Source organism: Pagrus major, chromosome 20, assembly GCF_040436345.1.
Source record: "Pagrus major chromosome 20, Pma_NU_1.0".
NCBI lineage: Eukaryota > Metazoa > Chordata > Actinopteri > Spariformes > Sparidae > Pagrus > Pagrus major.
Genome location: NC_133234.1, coordinates 20,462,688 through 20,488,531, shown reverse-complemented (window position 1 = coordinate 20,488,531; position 25,844 = coordinate 20,462,688). Strand labels below are relative to the sequence as shown.

General features: G+C 40.9%; 2 protein-coding genes across 4 annotated transcripts in view; one reads left to right on the top strand and one right to left on the bottom strand.

The window, feature by feature from the left end:
* The window catches only part of LOC141015407 (cytohesin-1-like), a 22,778-nt gene extending 7,246 nt beyond the window's left edge, over positions 1 to 15,532 (top strand). For both annotated transcript variants that reach the window (XM_073489472.1, XM_073489474.1), the window contains exons 2-12: positions 4,565 to 4,647; positions 7,486 to 7,550; positions 8,356 to 8,422; positions 9,477 to 9,595; positions 9,936 to 10,129; positions 10,394 to 10,542; positions 12,906 to 13,017; positions 13,612 to 13,688; positions 13,794 to 13,865; positions 14,612 to 14,766; positions 14,847 to 15,532. In XM_073489472.1, the coding sequence (XP_073345573.1) occupies positions 4,565 to 4,647; positions 7,486 to 7,550; positions 8,356 to 8,422; positions 9,477 to 9,595; positions 9,936 to 10,129; positions 10,394 to 10,542; positions 12,906 to 13,017; positions 13,612 to 13,688; positions 13,794 to 13,865; positions 14,612 to 14,766; positions 14,847 to 14,925 (1,172 nt within the window). In that variant the 3' untranslated portion in view covers positions 14,926 to 15,532. The remainder of the gene's footprint in view (positions 1 to 4,564; positions 4,648 to 7,485; positions 7,551 to 8,355; positions 8,423 to 9,476; positions 9,596 to 9,935; positions 10,130 to 10,393; positions 10,543 to 12,905; positions 13,018 to 13,611; positions 13,689 to 13,793; positions 13,866 to 14,611; positions 14,767 to 14,846) is intronic.
* A 1,539-nt stretch (positions 15,533 to 17,071) lies between these two features.
* The window catches only part of pgs1 (phosphatidylglycerophosphate synthase 1), a 28,341-nt gene continuing 19,568 nt past the window's right edge, over positions 17,072 to 25,844 (bottom strand). The window contains exons 8-11 of one of the 2 annotated variants that reach the window (XM_073489470.1): positions 24,375 to 24,666; positions 23,367 to 23,515; positions 23,145 to 23,275; positions 17,072 to 17,667 (exon numbers count right to left, since the gene is read on the bottom strand). In XM_073489470.1, coding sequence (XP_073345571.1) covers positions 23,156 to 23,275; positions 23,367 to 23,515; positions 24,375 to 24,666 — 561 coding nt within the window. In that variant the 3' untranslated portion in view covers positions 17,072 to 17,667; positions 23,145 to 23,155. The remainder of the gene's footprint in view (positions 17,668 to 23,144; positions 23,276 to 23,366; positions 23,516 to 24,374; positions 24,667 to 25,844) is intronic. The other variant, XM_073489471.1, reaches the window with a different exon arrangement.

Here is a 25,844-nt window from a genome sequence, read left to right as displayed (position 1 = left end):
CTCATATCTGCACCCTCCTTAAGAAGACACATGCAAAAACTGCACCTCCCCACCTTCCTCCCTCTCTCGGAGACCAGTGTCCACGTGGGGGAGCCTGTGTTTGATGCTGAGCTCACTGAGGGAGGGAAGGAGGGAGGGAGGGAGGAGTCAAGATGGACAGAGGGGAGGGGGGAGAGAGATGAGAGTTCAAGGGTTTTCCCCTCACAAACACACTCGTCCTCATCCTCATTTAGCTGCAGGCCTGCTCCCCTCCTCTCACCCCTTTGCTTGAATGAGTGTTTAAGGATTAAGGAGCAGGGAGGCTGGACTAGAGGACCACAGGATTGGGATTGGAGGGTGCGGGCAGGACTGGATTATTGTTGTGCTGGACTGCAGGAAACAGGCTGGAATTGGTGACTAAGTTAGATGTGTGGAGCTGGACCTTCAAAGTAAGAATCAAACTGCTAAAAGCTAAAGAAGTGTGTGTTTTCTGCTGCACTGTGAATACTGGGACCATTGAGACCGGTGGTAAAGTCACTCAGCGGACGGCAGCTTTCTCTGGTAGGAACCTTGATTATGACACAAATGTGTAGGTGTTCTGTGCGTCATCAACTTCTGCATCCGAGCCATTTTGCAGAAATTTATCTGAATGACTGTGTGTGCCTGTGTGTGTCGTCACGTCTTCCTCAGTGAGTTCATGACAGCCGGAAACCCAGCCAGAACATACAGTAGATGCGGTTTTGGTGTCTTTTGCGTCTGTCAGTGTGTCTTCAGAGGATGTGAATTGTTGCACAACTTCCAAACCAGACAGACAGTGGAAGTAGAAGTACGGAGAGTGAACTTCAGGCCTGGATATGTTGGTTGTCCATAGCAGCTGGTCATCAGCAGCATTGCTATGACAAGGTGTCCCGTTACTTGCCAACACAAACACACACTCTGTGACCTCGAGACTGTGCAGAGCAGCTGACTGCATCTTAGGATATGGCCTTAAAATAATATTGCGATATTTAAAGGATTTTTATATATATCTAGATATTTATATCTTCTCAAAAGCATTTCATAAATGCCAGGACCGGGCGACAAAATCGCATTTTTGACCTAATACCTATTGATATTGCGACAATATTGTAGGGAAAAGTATTGGTGCTTTCACAAAATATTCATGTAATGTAATTTTTGATAAATAATCACCAGTAATGTGGATATAAAGACTAAGTGGGCAAAGGCAAGTATTAGAACAGTCTGACAAGTTCAGACAATTTCAGCACTTTACTGTAGAGATGCACGATATATATCGAACCCATTATGGGAAATTTATATTATGTATTGATGAAATATTAGCTGATAAATATAATACATTTAACTCATAAACAGAAAGAAGAAGGAGAAGAAGAAAGGAAGAAGACCATTTTGGCTTTTGGCCTCAGGTGTGAATAAACTAAAGGTTAGGAACTTCTTTTAAAACACTAAATATGTGAAGTTATGCCATGGCAAGCAGGTAATTATCAGTTATCCAGTAATGCAGCCTTTAAATTCAGGAAAATACAACATTTATGCCATGTCAGGATCAAACAATATCCAAAATCTAAGATAATATGTAGTCTCATATCATAATAATGATGTGATTTCTATAGATTGAGTGTATGTGTATGTGTTTGTTTGCTTGAGAAGACGTGATATGACCGTTTCATGAATCCAGTTGCTCTTATTTCCTTTCTTAATGAACAAACCACAGAGAGGAAGTGAGTGTGAATGCCAGTTTCACTGCCTCTCCGCTCACAATGGTGCGTTATTCTCGTCCTCAGGTTTATAATAGGAGCTGCTCTGGCCTACTTAAACCTTTCTCTGTGGGCGACGGGTGTCTGTGTGTAATGAGGGAGCGCGTCACTTTCTGTCTGTGTGTTTGCAATATGTAAAATATACCAGTATCCAAAACTGTGACACCTGTCACACCACCTTGGGCTTTGCTTAATTTGCCTTGTGTGTACATAGTCAAAGATGTCTGCATGTCCTGATGAATGAACTTAACTCAAGGTCCTTTAACGTAGCCTTTTCTGGAGCTTTCAACGGCATCAAGTTTTTTAGTGGATGGACTTTAACAGGCTTATGATGTTAAACGACCTATTTGTAATTACGAGCCACCCAGTCCAACCGAATAGGGGGCAGTATTTCCCCCTTTCAAGGAGCTGATTGTAATTTCCAGCCACCTGCTTCAAATGAATCGGGGGCAGTCAAGGTTTAGTTCAAACCTGTTAAGACTGAAATAATTACTACTATGTATACATATTCACCATTGCTCAGTTGCATTCTTTTGTTACACAATAATTGCTAAATAAAACTTGGAGGTATACATTGATACTAAATTCTTAGAACAGCTTCTTATGGTGTAACAAACAGAGGTCTGTGTAAGCAGGCATACTAAACAGCCGCTGCAACCTACACTAGTGTAAAGCTGGCAAAAAGCCTCTCAAGCAGGTTGGAGTGTTTCATTACAGTTATTGTCAAGACAAACAGACTTTCAATAATTGGGTATAATCAAATGCCTCAGAAGTCCATAAAATGGTTAAACAGACTTCTGTTTCACCAACTTTTTGGTGTGGTTAGGAACTGGCAGTATGTTAGATAATAAAAAGCTATGTATTTAGGTGTTTGTCGTTTCAGACTTTGAAACTGAGTAACTCGGTCGTGATGGCAAAGTGAACCGAAGTGTTTATTTGAATCCCTCAGCGTGACTCCTCTAATGAGGCAGACAAACAGCAGCAGCACAGCTTGATATGTCCTCTGTGCTCCCCCTGTTACTCGGCAAAAATTGTGACTTTTGCTCACCTTTTTTCACTTGTAAGTTTATATGCCTCAGAAGGAAGACACAGCAGAAGCTTTATTAAGAGGCGTCTAGAGAAGAGAAACAGCAATTTCCGTGCAGAGGTGTGATGTTTATCTTACATTGAAATATGCAGATCAGTACAATGCTGCATTTCTTCTCTTATTACTGGAACTAAATCTTTCTTGTTCCTTTTTTTTTTTCCCGCTCAAGTTTTCTTGAGAAAAACCACAAAGTCTGTGACCAACAGATCCACATTTCCCTCCTAAAGCTTATCTTTCTTCTGCAGACATCATGTGTGAACTTCTGTCCTATCAGAGCACACACTTAGTCATGTCCAGTTCACTGTGAGTATGAATGTAAGGCGGCATTTGAGTTTAACATATACAGTAAAATATCAAGTCTAATGTACCTTTTTTAAAACTAATATTCATCTGACTTTTGATGTTTGACATTTCAGTGTTTTCCCTCAGTTTGTTGAACACTTAGGCGCATGTATTTGGCGGTTGGGTTTGAGCTTCCTCCCCCAAGAAAATTTGACCTTTTCCAATAAAAATACGTATTTTTACATAATTTTGGACCATTTTTGTATCCATGTATGAAAAATTGGAAAAGCTAGAGCTTTTTTGTTGCTCTTCTCATTGATTATACCCTCATTTGGTTTAGGTGGTGCCCAGAACAGCTCGGGTGCTGCACCCAGGCCTTGTAATGGGAGGGGAAACCCTGCATTTCTTTCTAAAATGGGACAGCTACTTTTTTTTCTCTCCCACACAGCAGATCATTTTTTCCAACAGTTCTTATTTTACTCAACTTCTTTTGTTGTTTTCATTCGTTTAAAGTCAGACGCAAAAATCCACAAGACACTCCGCTTCTTTTATTTACAGTATGTTTGCTAAACAGCCAAAAAATGTGGCTAAATTCAGTTATTTGTTAGATAGACTACACCATTATGACCTTTTCTTCTGTGTTGTTGGGGAAAGCAAACTTTCATTTCAATGTGTTGCATCCTTTGCAATGGACATGTGATTTGTGACGTCAATACTGAGACAATGTGTTGTTTAGTCCTCATTAACACAGTTATGATGAGCATGTTTTACTTCTCCGTAGAGTTCAGTCTCTCCGTCTCCTCCGCCTACGGGTTTTCTGTCGTTAAAAGAGACACCGTTTCTGCTGAAATGTCGCAAACAAGTTGCTAGAAAACAGATTTGTATGCAGTTATTCAAGTTTGGGCTTCATGGACTTTGGTCAGAAGTAGTCTGTTGATAGATATTTGTAAAAGAAAACACTGATCGACATCATATTTCAGTGTTTAATCTTTCTCTATTTTATTATTTGTTTCAGGAAATCTGATTATGGCTTTGTTGAAGTTTAAGATGCAACTAAAATGGAGAAAATATTGTTTATACATTGTAATATTTCCTCTTCCTGTCTGCATTGCAAAGTCATGATGTTTCAGCGCGCGTGTGTGTATGTGTGTGTGTGTGTGTGTGTGTGTGTGTGTGTGTGTGTGTGTGTGTACATCTGTATAAAACAAAGGGGCTTGATTTCATCCTCCACATTGGAGTTTGGATGTGGGGAGGGTGTAATTTAATGGATCAAAGATTGTGTTGCTATAGTGACCCAGAGCCGTGGGACTCTCAGCTCTCTCTTCTTTCTTTGAACACGTGTGTGTGTGTGTAATTACAGTATATTCAGTGTGTGTGTGTGTGTGAGAGAGAATATTTGATCTTTGTATCTGAGTGCTTCATGTACTTCTCTCCTCAGTGCCCGATGACCTGAGTCCAGAGGAGAGACAGGAGCTGGAAAGCATCCGCCGCAGAAAACAAGAGCTACTGCACGACATACAAGTAAAGACACACTCACACAGACACACATTTTTCACACATTTACTCCTCTAATCAATTTGTTAAACTTTACACAAGCTGGTCTCATCTGGAGTTCTCTACATCCTGGCCCCTTTGGACAGTGTGTTTTTCTCAGCAGAGCAGCCATGAAAGGGAGTTTGTTTATGTCTCTCCTGTTTCCTTCACTTGAACATTTCTCTGTTGAAGTTGGACAAATCAAACAGATTTCTTCCAAAGTTACTTTGTTTGTTTGGTTTACAATTCCCTCTTTGTGTTTCCCTGGACAGTTCGTCACTGTTGAGTTGCAGTGGAAATAATCAAAGAGAGAATTTGTGACTTAAAACACTAAGTGAAGATCTCCACTTGATTTGTCTAACTTGAATAAATCTTTGTACAGAGCGATGACTGTCCCCCATCACTTCTATTGACAGTGCATCAGGCAGAGATCTTGAAATGGAGGAATAATTTCAAGCAAAACCTCTTTCGATGTTCATCCTTCGAACTATTTTAATTATTTCAGGGAGTTGCAGGAGTCACAAAAGTCCTTTGTTTGCTTTTTTGTCTGCACATTGTTCAGGTTGTTCTTTCTTCTCTCCATGTCCTTGAGTAGATTTGTACCTCCATGTCTAGACCAGTGAGCCTGGGGAGGTGTATGTGTGTGTGTGTGTAGATATGTGTGGGTGGAGGGTGGGTGGGGGTGGAAGCATATGACCACCGGAACGTTACTGTACGCGTTCACGATAGATGATCCTCTTTGTGTGGGGTGTATGTGTACGAGGGGGGTGGACATCGTGTATGTGTGTGTCCTCTAGCTCTCTGTGCCCGGGGGGACAGCCTCACCCCCCCCCACCGCCTCACTTCCTCCAACAACCTTAAATAAATTAGCGGGACTGTCTGTTTCAGCTCTTTAACTGGGTACATTTGTTCTACATGATGAGGGGAAGGCTGGTCTTATCGTCGTCATCTAGAATTGTAGATACAAAAGTTAAGTAAAAGGATCACATTTGTCTTGTACTGGTGACTAATATCACCCACCTCCAATATGGTGGAGTTTTAGGCTGCAATGAATCAATTAATTGACTGAAAGAAAAATGAGTCAACTATTTTGTTTATGGATTAATTATTCAAGTCATTTTTCAAGCAAAAATCCCCTAAATTCTCTAATCTCAATATGTCAGTTGTGAAGATTTTCTGCTTTTCCTTGTTTTATTTAACAAACTGAATATTTTGGGGTTTTGCACTGTTAGTAGAGCAAGTTGATGACATCAACATGAGCTTTAGAAACTTGTGATATAAAAGATAGACCAAAAGACCAAACATATAAAAGATGAATCAAGGTAATAATTGCCAGATTCATTGATAATGTAAATAATTGTTGCTGAGCCACTCAAGCTCGCCATTCTCCATCTCCTTCCCTCTCTTGTCATGCCTAGCAGGAGGAAGTACGACCAAAAATGTTGTTTAATAATCGAGTGTAGCAAAATATAAGTGCTGTATATAACAGGGTAGAACATCAGCTTTTAGTTTGTAAATTGTGCATTTCTCAGTTCACTAGTTAGCGAACCGAAGTGAATTTCAGCTGTGTTTCAGTTCAGTGACTACGCAGTCTGATCTCCATTGAAGCACTGATTTGGTGAACGAACCTTTTGTACGTATCTTTTTAATGAATGGATTTTAAGTGATTCAGTACACTGAAAAGTACTGCTGTGCCCATCACTCCACTGCAAGGGGGACAAAATGTATAGTCCCGTTCTAGTTTATCTGATTCTTCAACAGTCTTTATTAGAAAAATCAAGTGCGTATGTTCCAAAATTCCCCATTTCTGTAACTATCTATCTAATTTGTGCTAAAATGACAATGAAAAAAAATGTATGTAACTTTCTTCAGTGAGCAAGGTGGACATCCAAAAACACACACAAAGAAAAACACACATTCACACAAAGAGAAACGCAAACATGGCCTCCGGGCAGCGACGCTGTGCGAATAGATTGATGGAGTTTATTACCGAGGTCGACTCTCGTTCGCCGCTTCTCTCCTCTAAGCTCCGCCCTGTCTTGCCCTCGGGGGCTGATGGGTAATGAGCCATGAAATATTCCAGTAATGGAGACAGAGGACGCTGTTCGTTTGTGAGGGGGTGTAACCATGGTAACACACATGGAGGAATCCAGATAAGTGAAGTTATTTACCTTGTTTTCACCCACTCATCGAGAGCTACAGATGATTGTAGCTCTAATCTGAGACAGCGGCCTCCTCCGCTTCCCTTTCTCTTCCATAATTATCTCCGTTCATTATCTTTTCTGCTGCCCTCAGTGCTTATCCATCTGTCTCCCTCCTCTCTTCTTTCCTCCCATAACCTCTGAGCAGCTCCGCTAAGCCCGTCAAAGTCTTTGATCCTGCATATTCCCGCCTGCCTCCCCTCCAGGGTGACTCTAAAACAGACCCGGAGGGAGGGAGGGAGGGGTGCGCTGATAAATCTGGGTCAGCACAGGGGAACGGTGGTCGGCTCTGACCCCAGAACAGGTGCTACAGCTCCCAGAGAGGATTTTCTACAGAGGGCGGCTGTTCCACATAACTCCTGCCGAGAGGAAGAATGAGTCTGTCTGAGAGAGAGTGAATCACGTCTGCACTTTTAGGGCTTTCTTTCTGGGTCATCTCCTCAGTAAGAAGAGTTTGCCTGAATGTGTTGGTCAGTGAAATGTAGCTGGAAGAGAAGACTGTGTATGATGTATTGTGCTGTCAGTGAGATCAGTATCTCCACAAGGGTCACCCAAGCATCTCATATGTGTATATCTGTTGTTGTCTCCTCCTCCTCTTCCTCTCTCTCTGTCTGTCTGCTCTCAGAGGCTGAAGGATGAGATAGCAGAGGTGACCAATGAGATTGAAAACCTGGGTCTGACTGAAGAGAGGTAAAGTGTCTCTCAACTTCATCTTCTGTGCCTGTGTGTGGGCAGCTGTGGTCCACTCAGCCTATGTTTTAATGGAAATGTATTCATGGGGAAAGAAAAATGACCAGAAAGAACTCAAGACATTCAGAACAGAGTCCAGTGCAATTAAAAATAGTTCACATTATCTATTAATCTGTTGAAATATGTTGTCGAATGATCATAGATATAAAAAACGCCCATCACATTTTCCCAGAGGTCCTCAAATTGCTTATTTTGTCTGAACAATAGTTCAATACCCAAAGATATTCAGTGGTAAATACTCTAAACACAACATCACCAACTATTTTGATAAGCGATTTATCAATTGAGTCATTTCTTAAGAAAAAGAGGTAAGGAAAGCATTTTCTGGTTTCTTAAACCAAATATCTTTTTGTTGTGGACAAAACAAGACGTTTGAGGACATCATCTTGGGCTTGATTTGATAGTGATAGAGCCCGATGTTCGAGATTATAATGCACAAAAACATGCTCAGGGTAATTCATAATTATTAAATTCTCAGTGAAGTTTACTGTTTTGGTGCTGTGGTGTAATTTCATTGTTAAACTGTAAAATATCCCGCCGCCATTACATGTCACAAGTGTTTGATAACCACATTTGAGTGATCGTTGCAAATAATGTGTTTAAAGTCGGATACATAGATATCCAAATTTGTTTACTTCCTTATATTGGTAGTGCATCTGCCCCGTAAGTTGAGTGTCAGTCGGGTTCAAGATTTAACACGCAGACTTTCTGTTTGCGGAGTCATTTATTGAACGTCTGTTTTTAGGAAAAGCATGCAGAGGAATAAACAGATGGCCATGGGCCGAAAGAAGTTCAACATGGACCCCAAGAAGGTGAGAATAACAGATCAGTGTAGGCCTGCAGCTCATGACTATTTTAATTGTTGATGAATCTGCTGATTATGTCTCGATGAATCAAGTTCTTATTTAGTCTATTAAACCTCAGAAAATAGTAAAAAGTCCAAGGTGACGTCTTTTGTCCTACACAATACCCAAAGATATTCAGTTTACTATTGTAATAAAACAGAGAAAAAAAAAACAAATCAACATGTAGAAGAGAATTTATTTTTATTTTCCGAAAGCTGACTAAAAATGATTGATTGTGGTTGCAGGGGAAAATAATATCTGAACTGAATATCTGACTTAAATTAACTGTTCAGGCCCTTTGTGTGTTGGGTATTAAGCCTAAAAAAAACAGCAGATGCATGGTTTCAGTGAACTGTGGTGCTGATTGGTTTTGTTAACAGGATGCAGAGTTACTGTTAGACAATGGAAAGCAGTCACACCCTCATTTTTTGAGCACTGGATTGAACTAATATCCAACACAGCAGCTTACGAGTCCTATTCAGACTCTCAGGACGCCAAGACTTGTTCTTGAAAACATGGAGCCCTTTCCTGGGCTGCATCAACAAGGGGCAATGTCCGAGAACCGATTTCAAAGCAAGCACAGCAAATGTCAACTGATAAACCTCACTATTTAATTATTTATTATGATTAGTTTTTTACTTACTTACTCTACAAGAGTACGCTAATAAATCTACTTTTTGGTACTGTACTGTTGCTTCTCATGAATGTGTGTATCATTTATTTAGTTGTGGAGATAAAGGGCAGTCTTAGTTTTCATAATATGAAAAACTGTGAAGAAACGCTGTATAACCTTCATGTATTGACCAAACTTTGGACAGAAATGTCGATTTAAAAATATAATATTAAATCTCTGCTGAAACAAGAACCTTGTCTTGGTCAAATTAAAGTAAAATTGATCCACATAATCTTGTTGTTGTTTGTAGCTCACTGGACAAAACTGATTTCTTCCTGAGGTTCATATTGGTTGTTTTTGTGTTTTTAATGTTCAGACTGAGTTGTGTGTTCTGATTTTCTCTCCCAGGGGATTCGCTTCTTGATCGACAGCTCTCTCCTGAAACACACCAGCGATGACATCGCCAAATTTCTCTACAAGGGGGAGGGACTTAATAAGACAGCTATTGGCGACTACCTCGGGGAGAGGTGAGTGACAAAATGGCTTCTGTGAAAAAGGTCCATCTCTAATCAGAAGTAATGACAACAGAGCCAGGGGACCCTTTCTTTAAAAAGAGGAGAATCCTAATATTTTTTCCGTTGAGGACAAATCAGGTCTTATTAATGTGTTATCATGTTTTATATATATATATAAGCTTATGGTGCATTATCAGTTCATCCATTCAGATCATCTGTTTCCATCTGATTCATCACATCTCATCCAACTCTGGTAGCTGCCAACTCAGAGAGCTAAACAGAGCTGCCTTCACTTCTTGATCCTGTTCTCGTTCTGTTTACTCCCCCCTCTGTGGGTGTGTGTGTGGTGCAGAGATGACTTCAACATTGCGGTGCTGCACGCCTTCCTGGAGTTACACGAGTTCACAGACTTGAACCTGGTTCAGGCTCTCAGGCAGTTCCTGTGGAGCTTCCGGCTGCCCGGTGAGGCTCAGAAGATCGACCGCATGATGGAGGCGTTCGCCCAGAGATACTGTCGCTGCAACCCCGGAGTGTTTCAGAGCACAGGTACGAACACGAGTGTGTGTTCAGGAAAGAAGAGGAGATACCAGAAATATAAAGAAAATAGTTTACAATCACAGTTTCTTTTTCAAGTACATAAAAATGCTGAATTTATGACACACAGCATGTATTCTGACCTCATGTTGTGATTTAGGGATCTACAGAAAGTTCAGACTCAATAACAAAAACACACCACAGTCAATTTTAGTTGTTCCTGAAAGAATTTTTCAAATTGATTATCTTCTCGGTGTTTTTGTCTTGTTTTTACAGATACGTGTTACGTGTTGTCGTTCGCTGTGATCATGTTGAACACCAGCCTACACAACCCCAACGTGAAGGACAAACCGACAGTTCAGAGATTCACGGCGATGAACAGAGGCATCAACGATGGAGGAGACCTGCCGGAGGAGCTGCTCAGGGTGAGAGGAGCTTACTTTCCTAAAACAACTCAAAGTTTCAATTAATGCAACACAAACAGCTCAAACACGTCTCTCTCTGTGATATATGTTTATATAAGTGTACAGTATTGTTATACAGAAAAAGTACCGCTATAAAAACACAGTGGTGTATTTGCCTTGATGAATTCTGCAAGATCACTACAGAAAAATGTCTAATTTAGTCAAAAAACAGCCAAAGGAACTCAACAAATTGAGCATCAAAAAGTTTCTGTAATCTAAAACAGTTTCTGTACCTGCATCCTGTTCAAGGTCAAGCTACATTTAATCTCAATACTTATCTGTGAACCAGTGCTATACTGTGATTTGAGAGTATATCTGAGAAACTATTGTTAATTATGACTTATATCACATGTTGATACTTTGTCTTAAAGGCTGTAATACAGTTCAGTAACATACTGTACCAGCAGTGTTGTAAAACCTACTCAAAAGTTATACATTTTTTGAGAAAAAGTAAAGATGTCATGTAGCAGTCCAATTGTTTGACTTGCTATTTTTCTTTGTTTGGGCTGATTTTCCCTCATGACTAATCACAGGGGATTCAGAGCACCTGTGCACAGGTGGGGAGACTGACTCCTGATTTGAGGAGTGGAAGCAGCTTGGGGTATTTCCCTCCCAGCCAATCAGGGTGTGAAGACACCCTAGCTGTGTCTCAATTCAGGGGCTGCATCCTTCGAAAAGCCGCGTCCACCGTTGTTAAATGGGACGGTCTAGCCTTCGGAGCATTTCCTGGTTGTGTCACCAGATGTTCCCGCACCTTACGTCACGATTTCTGCCGCCCAGGCCTGCGAAAGTGACGATCTACACCACTTGATGTCGCCATTTTCCTTCTTTCTTTCTTCTGTTTCGGGCGCACAAAGGATCTTGGGATATGGGAGGCCGCGAAGGATAGTAGCGGTGCGTCCTCCAAAAAGAGGGAAAAGAAGGCCGCATTTGTGGGGTGCATTTGAAGGAGCCTTTCGAATTGGGACAGCCTTCACGCAGCGTTGTGACGCAATTGGCCTTCAATTGCGCTCTTCGAAGGATGCAGCCCCTGAATTGAGGCACAGCCCCTGTTTGAAAGGCTTAAAAGAGGTGGAAAATGGCACACCGGAGGCTCTCACCCTCACCCTCATACTGGATCTGCCCCTGGCCCACTCCCCTTAGATTGTCAGCCAGAACTCTGGTCCATTTGGGCCCTATTTTGTGTCTGGGCTGCCCACATCCTTAGTGAGGAAGCTTTGCTTTTTTGGGCACCCTTTAAAACCCAGGCCCCTTTACACCTTCAGTTTACTATTTTATCTCCCTGGGGCCTGTAGAAGAGGCATTTATTTATTATATCCAAAGGAGGCATTTGTTCATTTATGGGTTTATTATCCTAGTAGCGGACATTGGGCATTCCCCTAGTTATGTTTTTTGTTTATATTTTTATGTAGGTTGGGCTGGCCTGTAGGCAATTTACAGCCAGTACCACCACAATCATGTTAAAATATTGATTTGGTAAAAGTCACCCATATGAATAGTACTGGAGTAAAAGTCTTCAAGTATCTGATGTTAAATGTACATAAGTACATATTTTTTGGATTATCAGAATCAGTGGTTTATTTTTTTCTGATTGATGATAAAATAAATTAATTTAAAAACGTGCTACGGTGTCTCTGATGCAGAATGTAATCTGCAAAGTAACGAGTAACTAAAGTAATCAACTAAATGTGGAGGAGTAACGTACAATATGTGCCTCCAAAATGTAGTGGAGTGGAAGTATAAAGTAGCAGAAAATGGAAATACTCAAGTACAAGTACCTCAGATTGTACTCAAGGAGTAAATGTACTTAGATACATTCCATCACTGCAAACCAGGCTGTTGCTGTTACATGAAATACAGAATCTCTGCCTGTAACTGGATAAACGTCATTTTCATTTATGGTCATTGATAAAATCATCTATATATCAGCCACATTTAATATTAGAGCTAATACAAGGAACTTTAATTCTTTGTTGTTTCTGGGAGCGTATAGTTAAAACCTTGTATCCAGCTGTGAAAGTCATTGAACATTATCTAGTGATTCACACTCAATGCTGAGGATCATCTGGCAATAAAACCGTGTCTCTAAATATTTTGGCCTCCCAGTAAATAAAAGACAGAGTTGTGAAAGTGTTTGCGTTCTTGAATCCAGGCTTTTCAAAATAAAATGTAGCCAAAATCAACAGTCACAAAAATGCTCTTGAATTGCAAAAACAATCTTTGCTTTTCTATTTTTTTTTTTCAAAAATGACTTCCAGAAAATATCCCGCCTGTATTCATGCAACCGATTAACTCGTCGCATGTCATCCTGTTCATCTCTGTAGAATCTGTACGACAGCATCAAGAATGAACCCTTCAAGATCCCAGAGGATGACGGGAACGACCTCACACACACCTTCTTCAACCCCGACAGAGAAGGATGGCTGCTCAAACTCGGTACACTCACCCGCATGGTGTCAGACAGTTCATGTACTTTTAATTCATTCAGTCTGGATCAGTTCATCTTGTTGTTAGAGGGCCCTCTAGTGGACTGGATGTGTAATAGAAACTTTAACACAAAGAACAGAATTATATTTTTTGTGTAATTCTCCTTTGTTGACATTCTTCTCGTTTGTGTTTCATGGTTTTTGACTCCAGGAGGTATGTACCCACCTCGCCCTCCCCATCTTTAATGCACTGCTTTGCTTTCGAGCTGCTGCCCCCACCTCCCTACATCTCCCTGCCTTTTTACTCCCTCTGGCTGTGTGCATTCACCTTCACATCAGATTATTTCATTCAGAATAAAGACTTCCTTCACCCTGCGCTGTACGCTGATTAGCTCTCGATGTGAGTAAAATGGAGCAGCTTCGCATCAGATTCTAACTGCTGGACAAGTTTTAACCTCAGCTTGCATCTTTGCAATCAGTAGGCTCCATTTAACCTGCTGGTTTGTGCCGTCAGTGTGCTTCAGAGTGCTGCTGCTGCTGTCGTCACATCAAGTACAAAGTTTTCTGTCTTAACTGTCGTAGCTCACCTGTGATCTCTCCTCAGGAGGACGAGTGAAGACCTGGAAGAGACGCTGGTTCATTCTCACAGATAACTGCCTCTACTACTTTGAATATACGACTGTAAGTACTTCCTGTTTGGCTATAGTGCAGCATAAGAGAAGAGATGCGAGCTAAATATTGTCCGTAAGTTTAAGTCAGCACTCATGTATTTTCTGTCTTTTCAAGGATAAGGAACCTAGAGGAATCATTCCACTGGAAAATCTGAGTATCAGAGAAGTTGATGACTCCAAGAAACCGGTAAACTCTTCCTGCTTTCTGCCACGTTTTTGTCAAGAAGTTGACTCATTTCTGCGGTTTTCTGTTTTTAGCTTAATGTCATGTCAGAAAAGAGGGATGGAAATGAGAGATTTTGATAAATATATCCAAAACTTTTGCTGGATGGAAAAAAACAGCAAAAATATATAAAAAACTACAGGAAAACAAGATGATGAACCCAATATTTTCAAAAAACTACCACAAAACAAGAATTAGCTGGATAGAAAAAAGAAAACGTAATTACATCACATCTTTTCCAAAAATACCATAAAACAAGCCTTAGCTGGATGGCAAAAAGAAAACAAACATATTCAAAACTACATAAAATAAAAAGATATGTCAAAAACTACGACAGAACAAGCGGCTGCTGGATGCAAGAAAGAGCATAAATCTATCCAAAAGGTTTAGATGAAGATTGAGTAATAATCTGGTGGTGTTCATTATGTTGTTTTTATTCTCCGTTAAATGTTACGGTTTGTATCTTGGACCTACTGCAGCTGCTTTAATAAAACCAGTGTAATTCTTTTTCTAATCACAAACACATCCTTTTTAGCAGAAACAGAGCAGTTATTTGAAGATTTGTTCCTGGAGTCTTTTTTATCATCAGGAAATCTATTTATTCCCTGCAGACCTGAGACACAGCGAGACTAATCTGTATCTTCTGCACTTCTCAGATGTTTCCTGTTGACACAAACCTCCTGACTCACCCTGTTTGTCCTCTCTCTCAGAACTGCTTCGAGCTCTACATCCCCGACCACAAAGATCAGGTGATCAAGGCCTGTAAGACGGAGGCAGACGGCCGCGTCGTCGAGGGAAACCACACGTTTTACAGAATCTCTGCCCCGACCACAGAGGAGAAGGACGAATGGATCAACAGCATCAAGTGAGCCTCGTTTACACTCTGATGATGATGATGTCCTGGAAGTCTTTGTTATCTAACCCTCCTTCATCTTCCTCCTGCAGAGCTGCCATCAGTAAAGACCCATTCTACGAGATGCTGGCTGCTCGGAAGAAGAAGGTGTCGTCTCTGAAGGGGCTGTAGAGGATTAAACGAGCTTTGACTTAACTGGACCTGATGCTCGTGGACCTGCCACACTTTCACAGAAGCTCCTCCTCTGTCCTCTTCAGACTACAGGTTTGACCTTCTGTTGAAAGCTTCATTTCCCATCTAGAGATGAAACGATTTTATCTTTTTATCTTCAAACATCTCCCTCTGAACACTGTACTCCTGCAGCACTGTGTCGATGACGTGTCTGATTCACCTCAGAGACTCACAATGAGTTACAGCTGATGAATGAATCACATCGTACATTAATGTGATTCAGAGCCTAAAATACTTTAGTTTACAAGCAATCGGTTGGTTTTCCAGACGTGGATTAAACCTCGTCGTCGGCTGAAACACTTACGAAGATATCGACTGGAAAATAAATAAAGTTCAGGACTGTTTTGGATGCTGGACTTCATCGTTTTTCTCTGATTTTCCATAAAATGCTTTTTTTTCTAAGCCTGTTTTCTTACTGCTGTTGGTCCTTCGTCAAAGCACTGTTAATGAAAATGAAGGTAAAGCCTAAATAGCTAAATATTTATTTATCCAGATTTCTTGTAATTTATTGTTTTAAGTTTTGTCTCATTAAAAGTTTGCAAATCAATATTTCACTCTGGTATGTTTTTCATTTCACTTTTATAAAGACAAGTAACGCGTAGCAGCGTCCAAACCAGGAAAATTAGTTAAACGATTAGTCGATCAAAAAAGAAAATGAACTGAAAATGTTACACCACCGTCCTCATCTCTTCGTTTGTGAAAACAAATCTGGATTCAGGTGGAGGTTGAAGGTTCATTCTTCTTTCAAGCTTTAGAAACGTCAAACACCTTTTCATCACATCGTCCACTTGCTTGTCAAACTAGTTTTGTTTTGTTCGAGTTATGCCAATTGAACCGAATCATAACCACAGAATTCAAAGGAACTGAAAACGTGACAGTGAAGTGTAACCGTGTCGCTACAACTCCCCGAGCATTGAAGCATCATGATCTTTTGACACATTGTTGAGTAAACCGTCTGTCACCTCAACATCATAATCAGATTTTATCACACCGTCAACAGTTTCCAGTTAATTCCTGCTCCCCATTTCTAAATCTGATAATTCCACGTGTTTGGTGAAGCGATTGCACAATTATCAGATCTGTAATTCGGTACTTCCATCTACGAAGGAGATGAATAGCTTCATTGATAAGACTGAGCAGGAAGAATCCATATTCCAGTCAAGACTTGTGTGATTTCAACAGAGTTTGAGCAACAACTTCAGAGGAACGCAGACTTATTCGTCAGGCTGATGTGTTGCAAATCTGTGTAAAAACATTCACGAAAGACTAAAGCTTGATGAACCCACTGTACACAACCAGCTCTGCACCGAACAGCAGAGTGTTAACGACTAGCTGATGAACACAGTGGAGCTTTTAGCAGCTACAGCGCCAGATATTTCCCTCGGGAGTTGGTGGTGACCAAAAACGGAGCTAAAAGAGAGTTAATATTGGTTAAATTCACCAGGTGAACAGAAACACGACTCTAAAAAGTGTTGTTTGCTGACTTCCTTCCTCCCTTTCTGACTCTCTCCCAGAAGTTAGTGACAGACGACTAAATAAAAAGCATTGTTGTGTTGATTGAAATTACAGATTTCTCTGGTTTTGAACATTGCTGGAAATATTTGGGATAATGACGTTCAATTCATCAGAAAATATAACAAAGGTCTAGTCGTCGTTGGACATTTTAACGGTACAAACTATATAACACAGTATTAGTATTTCCTTAAAATGCAAGTGATTTTTTTGGCCACTTGGGGGCAGTGAAAACACTGACATGTTATCCAGCAGTTACAGAGCAACGTTATTGTTCATTTGGGGTCTAGTTTTTGTTCACCTGATGAATTTAAGTCCAAAATCCACTCTTTTGGCTCTTCTTCTCTAACTCCTGAGGAAATCTGTCTCTTTAGCTGCTAAATGCTAGTTTCTCTACCGTACGACAGGTCTTTTGTTGAAAACCTCTTCCTTTTGCTGTCGTTGGTGTTAATTTGTGTCGACGTGAGGTCTAAACATTCGTGCTGTCCTTTTGCCCTTCAAAATAAAATGTCGTCTTTCTGCGTTGTTGTTGTTTATCGATTGCACCGACACAAAAAAGTAGACACATTAGAAGTAATTTTAAAAACTCTCCATGTCGTCCTTTAATTTACAAATATAACAACACAAAGACACTGTACAGTTAGCTTTGATTCTTGTTGCAGGCAGAGCTGTAAACTCACTGTGAGAGCTCTAATTAAGGCTCCTCGAGGGATTTTAATTCTTCACCGCACCCGTCCATTCATCCTCACGGTCTTCATCACATCAACTGAAGAAGTCTCTATTGCTATCTTTTACATGCAACATGTACTTGTAGAGTTGTATGAACTGTAGTACAAGTTTTTTTTGAAATGTTAATCAGAAATCCACAGTGTGATGATGCGCAGATATGCAGGTAAACTACAGCATCTGGAGTTTATATAACAAAGAGGTTTCGACCCCCTGAATGCACCGCATACATCTGCTCGTGTATGTGTGTGAGTGAGTGTGTGAGAGAGAGAGAGAGAGAGAGAGAGTCACTTCCTGGGACACACTGGTTCAAGCCGAGGTGAAGCCCACAACTCCCAGGATGTCGTTGATACTCGAGTGTGTCCGACTGACGCATCTGCAGGAGTGTGCCGACCTCCACCGAGACCTCCGACCTCAGGACCGAAGAAAACCACCTGCCACCTGCTGGAAACACAAACACAGGAAGATAATAGTTAATCAGTGCTCTGTTAAGTTTTAAGTTTTAATGACATTACTACAATGTCTGGTATGAGTGAATCAGTTGATGTGATCTGTTTTGAAGACTGTCAACTAGACTCTTTGACTTGAGACATGATGACCCGAATGACTCGTCTGTTGATTTTATGTTTTCTTATTTTGGTCTGGCTGTCAGTGTTGGGGAGGGATTCATTTTTTGATTGAGAAGAAATGAAGAAATAAAAAGCTTTTATGAAGTTATTTCATTTGTATTTCAATGAAAATCAACAGTTATACTATTAGTTTAATTCATTGTTACACTTACTGACCTCATTAGATTAACTGGCCAATAATATAACAATCAGACGGGTACTGACACCTTATCCTTTGTCTTTATAAAGACTGGATACTGCAGGTAAACTATATCTACTATATTTGTGATATAAATATGTCTGAAGTGAGGCTGAAAGAGGGAATGAAAAGGAAAACAAACAGAATCACAGCTGCTGTTTACACCCCTGATAATACGTTTAAAAAAAGTAGTATAACATCCTATTAAATGTCGAATTCAAGTGTAAATATTTGGCTTAAACTATCAAATTCTGAGTCATACGAACAATTACCTGAAAACACTTCTCAGAAGACGTGTGCTCACCTCTGTCTCTGGATCTAATAATCCACTTTAAGAGACAACTGGAGCTGTGAAACATTTAAAAGCATTTTTAAGTCAATAAGTTTGTTTTGTTCTGAAGTGTTCAGATAAAAGTGAACGTCAGTGGTTGAAAGGGTCACCGGGGCCAGTTCAATGTGTGAAACCACTGTGAGAGCTCCCAGTCTGACCACTAGAGGGCAGGCAGCTCCGTCACACTTCATCCTGATGCTGTCTTCTGTCTGTGAGGACATCAGCTGTTCAAAATGAAAGCAGTCAAACAGTTTGGAGAGGCTCCAACCTGTTGTCACTTTTTACTAACAATAGACGTGTGCTGCGCTGCCGATAAGGAAGTTTTTTATGTATTAATTTATTTTTAATCCCTTTAACAGGCAGAGCTATTGTTGGAGGGCCGCGTTTTGTTTTTTCCTGGCAGGAAAAAAGAAGAGAGATAAGAGGTGGATGTACACAGATGACAATAACAGACGGATACAAACAGGGGTGAGAGTGAACAAACTGCTCAGCGGTCAGTTTGGACACTTTGTTTTCCATGAATGTGAGTGAGAGGACAAAGAAAACACTCAAAAAAAGCAATAAAAAATAGGAGAATAATAGTTTTTTGACCCGAAGCAAAAGCAGCTTCAGTTACATTTATCTAAGTTCGTCCATTATGTGAAAGGTTATAACAACAGAAACGGATCTATAGAAGGTAAATCTAATTCTTCTTATGTCAATTAATCCAACAAAGATGCCGTTTCGATATTTTCTGACTTCACAACCTCGTCTGTGGCTGTCAGCCTTAATCCCACTGGTTTCTAATAAGGATTCAATCTTGAAAAATGGTTCAAAAATACGTAATTAATTCTTAAATAATAAACTTAAATTAAAAAATACAAACAAATAGTTTTTAGAAACCATCTGTAGTGCTGCAGTGTTTGGTTTGTCAGACGGGAGTGAACAGTGTGTTCGTTTCGGACTATTTTCACGTGTGGATGAATACACATCTGGTTCTCTGGTGAGCTTTCAAGGCTTCCAACATTTATTAGAAAATCAGCCAATGAATTATAGATTTAATGCCGTTTATGAAGTTTATTACGATGATGATTCTGTGTGTTTGTGAACTGCGTGATGATATTACGGACTGAATTATTTTAATGAACCTCGTTATATTTAATTACCCGCTTTATGTGTGTTCAAATGTTTTTTTCACTTTTGTCTGATTTACATAATCATGTAAAAATGTTGTAGTTTTCCTGTGGGGGTCCGGGAAGAGGAGCTGTTCCAGCTAACAGGAATCTGAAGTATTTAACAAATGTGTTTTTAATAGTTTTTGGACAACAGTGGAGCTCTCGGTGGAAAAAGAGGTAACAGGTTTGGGCTTCACAGACGATATCTGGGTCAATTTATTGTTGGTTTCTGTCTTTACATGAGGACTGGTGATTATTTTATAGAGATTGTTTTATGACAAAGTTAAAAAAAAATACGACATGTATAAATGTCAATGTCGGATTGTCGATTTTGGAAAGTTAAAAAAGTTGTCGGACCCAGCTCGCTCCATCCTACGTTAGACAGGCAAGTATTTTTTTTAATCTATTCCACCATCTAAAACTCAGTTTTGCTGTAGTACACTGACAAATTAAATCCCAGGTGAGATAAATCTACATTCAGAAGTTCAGAACAGTTCCCACAGCGTCCATTTACATCGTCTATTTCAGCCAAAACTATGAAAACAGATAAGATAAACTACGGAAGCAGATAAGGGTCATTAAGATTCTGAGCATGTGAATAATTTCACCGTCTGCAGAAGTAAATCATCTTTTGCATACAAGAAACTAAAGGCAGATATCTTGAGTGCATGCATGTGTTTAAAAAGAAATCCTTCCAAGTTTAGATTTATATAGCTGCAGAACTGTTCTGTGTATGTAATAAAATTCTGTGCAGAAATATTTTTACAAGGTGTGAATAGGCAGACACGTTCCTGTCTGTGAGCGCGACACTAAAGTTGAGGTCACAAATTTCATCCCAGTTTTTACACCTGATGTCACGAGCCAATCAGCACTTTGCCTCGTTATGAAATAATTCACGACGCTCTTTTACTCTGGTGCCGTGTGCCACATCAAATTTGGATCTCGAGGCTTTTCACATTTTAAAACTAGTCTCCATCTACTTCAGTTGTTCAGGAGAACGCTGCAACACTGTTTTGCTGTGAAGCTCCAGAAATGTTTTGTGGACTAAGAAACGTCACCCGACTTTACATCCACATGAGGGTGAGCAGATAATGACTGAATTTGCTTTTTCGGATGAACTGTTCCTTTAAAGTAAAATTAAATCACTGTATGTCTGTTTGCAGTGCATCCGCTCACTGAGGAGTCGGTATCTAAACATGTTCTGTGTTTGTGTCATCGTGCCGGTAACACGAGGATTTACACTCAACAGTCTGCAAAACATTTTCAAACAATGGGCCTAAAAGTCGTCCTGTTCACATTATCGTCAGAGAGGTGGTGTCACATCAACTGCGTACATATTTGTGAATAATACCCTGTTGCTGAAAGACGATCTATTTACAAGTTTCCTTCTGGCAGCAGATCACTCAGCTCTTCTCTTTGTCCAGGTAGCGATAAGACACCACCCTTTTACCGTCATTATCCAGCCTGTGACACTTCCTGTTCTCAGAAACCAGAAAAAAAAAATGCTGAGTGTCTTTCCCCTCAATCTTCTGCTCAGATCTTGTTTAGGTTTCCCTTTGGCCAGAACCTGAGTTTAACAGATCTTCCCTCTCCGAGTAGTTTTATGAGTGTGTCTGCAGTTTGAACATCTTTTTTTATTTTGATGAAAAGCAACAAAAAAAAACTTTAAACTGAACCTGAACTCTTCACTGTTGACTCTGGTTCAGAGTCGATGAACCCTCTGACTCCTACCTCGGCAAGTCCTGACAGGACTAACAGAGACCACACTGTCAAATCATCACCATAACACGGCGCTGACTCACTTCTTGACAGGAGTGAATCAGCCGACTCGCTGTCCCCGCTCTCACTTTGGTGATTTGGGCTGCTGGGAAGACGAGGACGGGACCTGCGATTTGGGACTCGCCACAATGACTGCAGGCATTTCTAAGAAGCCGCAGCCTGTTTTACTCTGTGTGTGTGTGTGAGAGAGAGAGGGTGAGTGTCTCTGTACAGTATGTTCAGTGCTGTATTTTGACTACTAAGCAAAAATCACTGACAAAGTTAAAAAAAGAAAACTATGTAAAACATGCTTTAAAATAAATTCAGCTTTTTACAATTCGAGTCTTTTATAGTTTAGTAGTTTGTTCCACATTTGTATTGGTTATGATTTTAAAAAAAAGAAAAACGCATATTTTTATTTTGTTTTTTCTAAGTTGTTGTGTTTTCTTTACTTTATGGTCGTGTTTCCTTGACAAGATCTTTCCCCAGCAGCTCGGACAATTTGGAGGAACTCGGGTGTATTTCCATCACAGGGTCCAGAGTCTATGTTAAGTTCCAGGGACATTATTTAATCCCCAAAAAGTCCCTGTTTGGGGAGTAGTACTTTCCAAAAAACGGGGAATTTTGGGAAGGCAAGCTTTCAGCACTGAACATTTCACAGACTTACAACAGATGGACGAATGATCATCGTTTGTGGACAGTCACGTGTAAAAACAGCCGTCCGTGTCAGCAGGCTGATTTCATCTTCTCAGGTTTTTAGATCATACTGTCAGCCCCCATCATGGACTCCACCAACCATCTCCACCTTTTCTATTAACACTTCAATACTTTATCTTCCTGTAAATGCTCCTGAGCTTTTTGCATTTTGTTCAGTGCTGCTTGAACATGCACTGGACAGCCAGTCGCTGTGAAATGAACTGAGAAACGTTCTCGTTCCTTCCTGCTTCATCCAGCTCTCTTTGTTTTTTCTCTTCAACAATGATGCAGTGATGTGTTTCTGCAACCTTCTGGGTCGTTCATGGACATTTTGAACAAAAGAGAACAGCCTGGATTGCCATCTCTCGCAATCAATCATCAATCAATCAGTGTTTTGCTGGAATTTGTGCTCCTGTTGCGCAGCAGTAACGATTCTGTCGACCAATCAATGTCCTGCAGCGCTTCTAGCTTCACCCTCTAGGTGCTGGATCAGTGTGCTAGGTACGGTTACAAAAAATCAGGACTGCATGGAGCGGTTCTTTTGGTACCGGCCTGTGTGGTGGAAATTGGGCTAAAGCTCCTCGAAAAAAGTACTTCCTTGGATTAAAAGTTCTGTCCACTTTGGGTGGAAACGTGGCTGATGTTCTCGTAACTTGATAAGTGATTCACAGTCGGTCCAGCTCTGATTGGTCGTGATGGAAACATGACACACAGAAGTGCTGGAAATGCAAATGTTGGCGCTATGATGCTTTCAAATTCCAGACATTGGTGCGTAAACTGTTGGAAAATATGGAACAAAAACCCCCCAAAAAAACAGGAAGGCAAGCTCGTCTACTGGAAATGGGAATGGAGTCATTCACCTTTTTTTAGAGGGTTTATTCGTTAATTTGGGTGTAAACTGTATAAAATGTTTCATAAAGCTTCAGTCTGGTGTCGTTGGGTTCGTAACTGTGATCGTCTCCTTTTCACACAACACTTTCTGCCCTTTGATCAGTTGCCGGTTTAAAACTGATTGGTGCAGCTGTCTGACTGCTCGTGTTTTTTTCCCCAGTTGGACTGTTTTCCCTCCAAAAAGGAAAATATGTGTAACAATCCAAAAACTATCCTTTAACAGAATAAACAAGAGTAAAAGTCATGTGTAGCGAGTGTGTTCATGTGTGTGTGTATGTGAACACCTTGTGGTCTCTCAGAAGAAGTTCTTGATGAGGGGAGTGACCAGTTTCACCCACAGCTGGACGTGGCGGTCCGGCTGCTCGAACGTCGAGCTGGAGACCTCGGTGGAGCGCTGGTACAACGTCTCCTGCTCCTAAAACACAGGTGTGTGTTATTCAGTAAAGACTTACACAGTCATTCATCATCATTTCTGTTTGTGGTTAAGGGAAAAAAACAGAGCCGACCTCCTGCAGCTGGCTCTGCAGCTCCTCGTTCTCTGTTACTATTGCGATTTGGGCCTCCAGGTCACGGTGAACTGAGCGGTAACCGAAATTAGGGGAGCCAATTAGAGTGAGGCAAGGCCGATCCTGCCCCTGGAGGTAATACCACAGACCTGTAGGAGAGGAAAAGTAGAGTGAGCCAGCGAGCAGGCGACGCTTCAGAGAGCCGCTTCCAGCAGGGATTTCTGTCGGGCCCAGACCACAACTAAAAGGAAGCACATGCAGAAATCCCCAGCGTCGATCCAAAACCCCAAAGAATGAGAGAGAGTGAGTGTACATCCTTGTCCCGAGGCTACAGCAGGATGACTGTACAAGTCGTCTTCTCTCACGCTAAATACCAGCGTTACCACAAGAAGAGCAGCAGAGCAGGGCGAGGAACAGTGAGAGTAATGTGTTTTATTATTCTCACTGAGCCAAACAGAAACTAGTCTGGACGGTGAGCCCGGGCTCAGATCGTAATCTCTCGTAAAGCACGTTCATGTGGGAGTTACTTCTGTCCAATACTCGATCCACAGAAAGCTAAATGTGAACAGAAAATTGGATTCATCACACTTTTTGTGTAAGGAGATATCAACAATTATATACTGCGGTCCTTGTGAACATTTTTCTGTTGAAGTCCACACATCGATTTTATCTCAGTTTGTACTATTAGACCAAAAGGATTCCAGTATTCCAGCTCAGATCTTCATTAGAGTCCGTTCGCGATCCATCTCGTCTGTTAATGAAACGTTAGACGAGGACAGACTACTTATTCTTAATTCAGCCTGGTTCCAGACCTCTAGAGAGAGATTCATACAGATCTGTTGGTGCCATTTCCACACAGGGGAGAAACTGTTAATCTGAGTTTTCTATGTGTTGTTGAGAATGACGACCAAATCGACTAAAAACAGAGAAAAAATTGCCACAAAATTAGATGAATAAGATCGTTAGCTGCTGATACAGACGGGCGTGTGTGCTTTTATTTACTCCCACCTTTGGCGTGGAAGGTCCACTGTGACCTGTGGTACTCGTGCAGGTGTACTCTCTCCTGCTGGCCAAGCCGGCACACCTGGTTGTAAAACTGCCTGGCGATGTGGATGTAAGCTGCGGGAATCGCTCCGGCGACGCCCTTGGCTCCAAAGAACCCGTTGACCTCGGGGGAGGCGGTCAGGATGCGGTAGTTGGCTCCGGCCCCGAGCACCAGCCGCATGTACGCCCGGGTCAGGTTGAAGTAACCCGATGTTAGGAACACAGTGGAGTCCGGCCCGGCATCTGTCAGCAGGCGCTGGAGGTTTGAGAAGAAACAGGAAGTGAGGAAAGAGGAGTTACAGTCATGATTTAATCCCTGACACTGAAAAATATTAACTGAGCTGGTTATTAGTGTTTTATTACTGCTGTAAGACTCATTACAGAGCTGAGCAACATGAAATCTACCAGGATGATCTGTCAGATTTATCTTTATAACATGCTGTTTAATACAGCAGTGCGTTTTATTTCCTTCCTGATGTTTGCTCCGGTCTGATTTCTTTGTCTTAATGAATTAATTTATGACCAAGTTTAAAATTGTGGACTTTCTGAGTGGAGTCTGGCCTGATTTACTGGTGAAATTTCTGCTTAAAGATCACTGGCTGTTGTAGCTGTTCTGAGTTGAATTATATGAGATTTATTTATTGTAATTTAAGTACATTTAGGTCGATGAGAGATTCATAACTTTGGGAATTTGAAACATTTTATTTATTGTCCAGCCCCAGCTTATTATTTTAGACAACTTCGGCCCCCCTAGCATTTCCAAGTTGTATTATTGTTGGCGCCGCTGTCACAAAGTCAACAGGATCACTTTCTGTTTCCCTCCGAGTAGCAACCATCAACAACAGAGGACAAAATGTGGGTTTAATCATTAACTTAGTCTGTAATGGAGACTTTAAAGTAGATAGAAACCCTCAGTCTTCATTTTCCCAGGGGATTTTGTGCCCGGTGTCGGACAAAATTGCACGGTGAAAGGGAGGTTTACAGAGAACTGGGAGGCCGGAAATGAAGCTTAATGGTGGGTTACGGGCCAAACACCTGTTGTATTGGTTTGTATTTTTAAGATCTATAATAGTGCCAGGATCCCAAGCTCCTTTAATTGATTGAATTCCTTCACAAAGTGTCACTCTGCCAACCGTACTCAGAAAATGAAAAATAATTCATACTTGGAATGGCTCTCAGTAGAGCGCATACCTCCACCAAACCGTCCCCAGCCACCTAAATACCCCTGATTTATTTAATCAAGCTCGATGCATTACTCTGAGAAACTAACAAAAATGTAGAAAAACATCTCACTATGTTAAAGGAACTGAGAAAAAAAATCCTGGATCCGTCTCTTTTTCTGGATCCGCACCAAAACTTAACGGGGTCTATTCTAGACTGAGACCCATCCTCCATCCAAGTTTCATGGAAATCTGTTCAGTAGTTTTCCTGTAA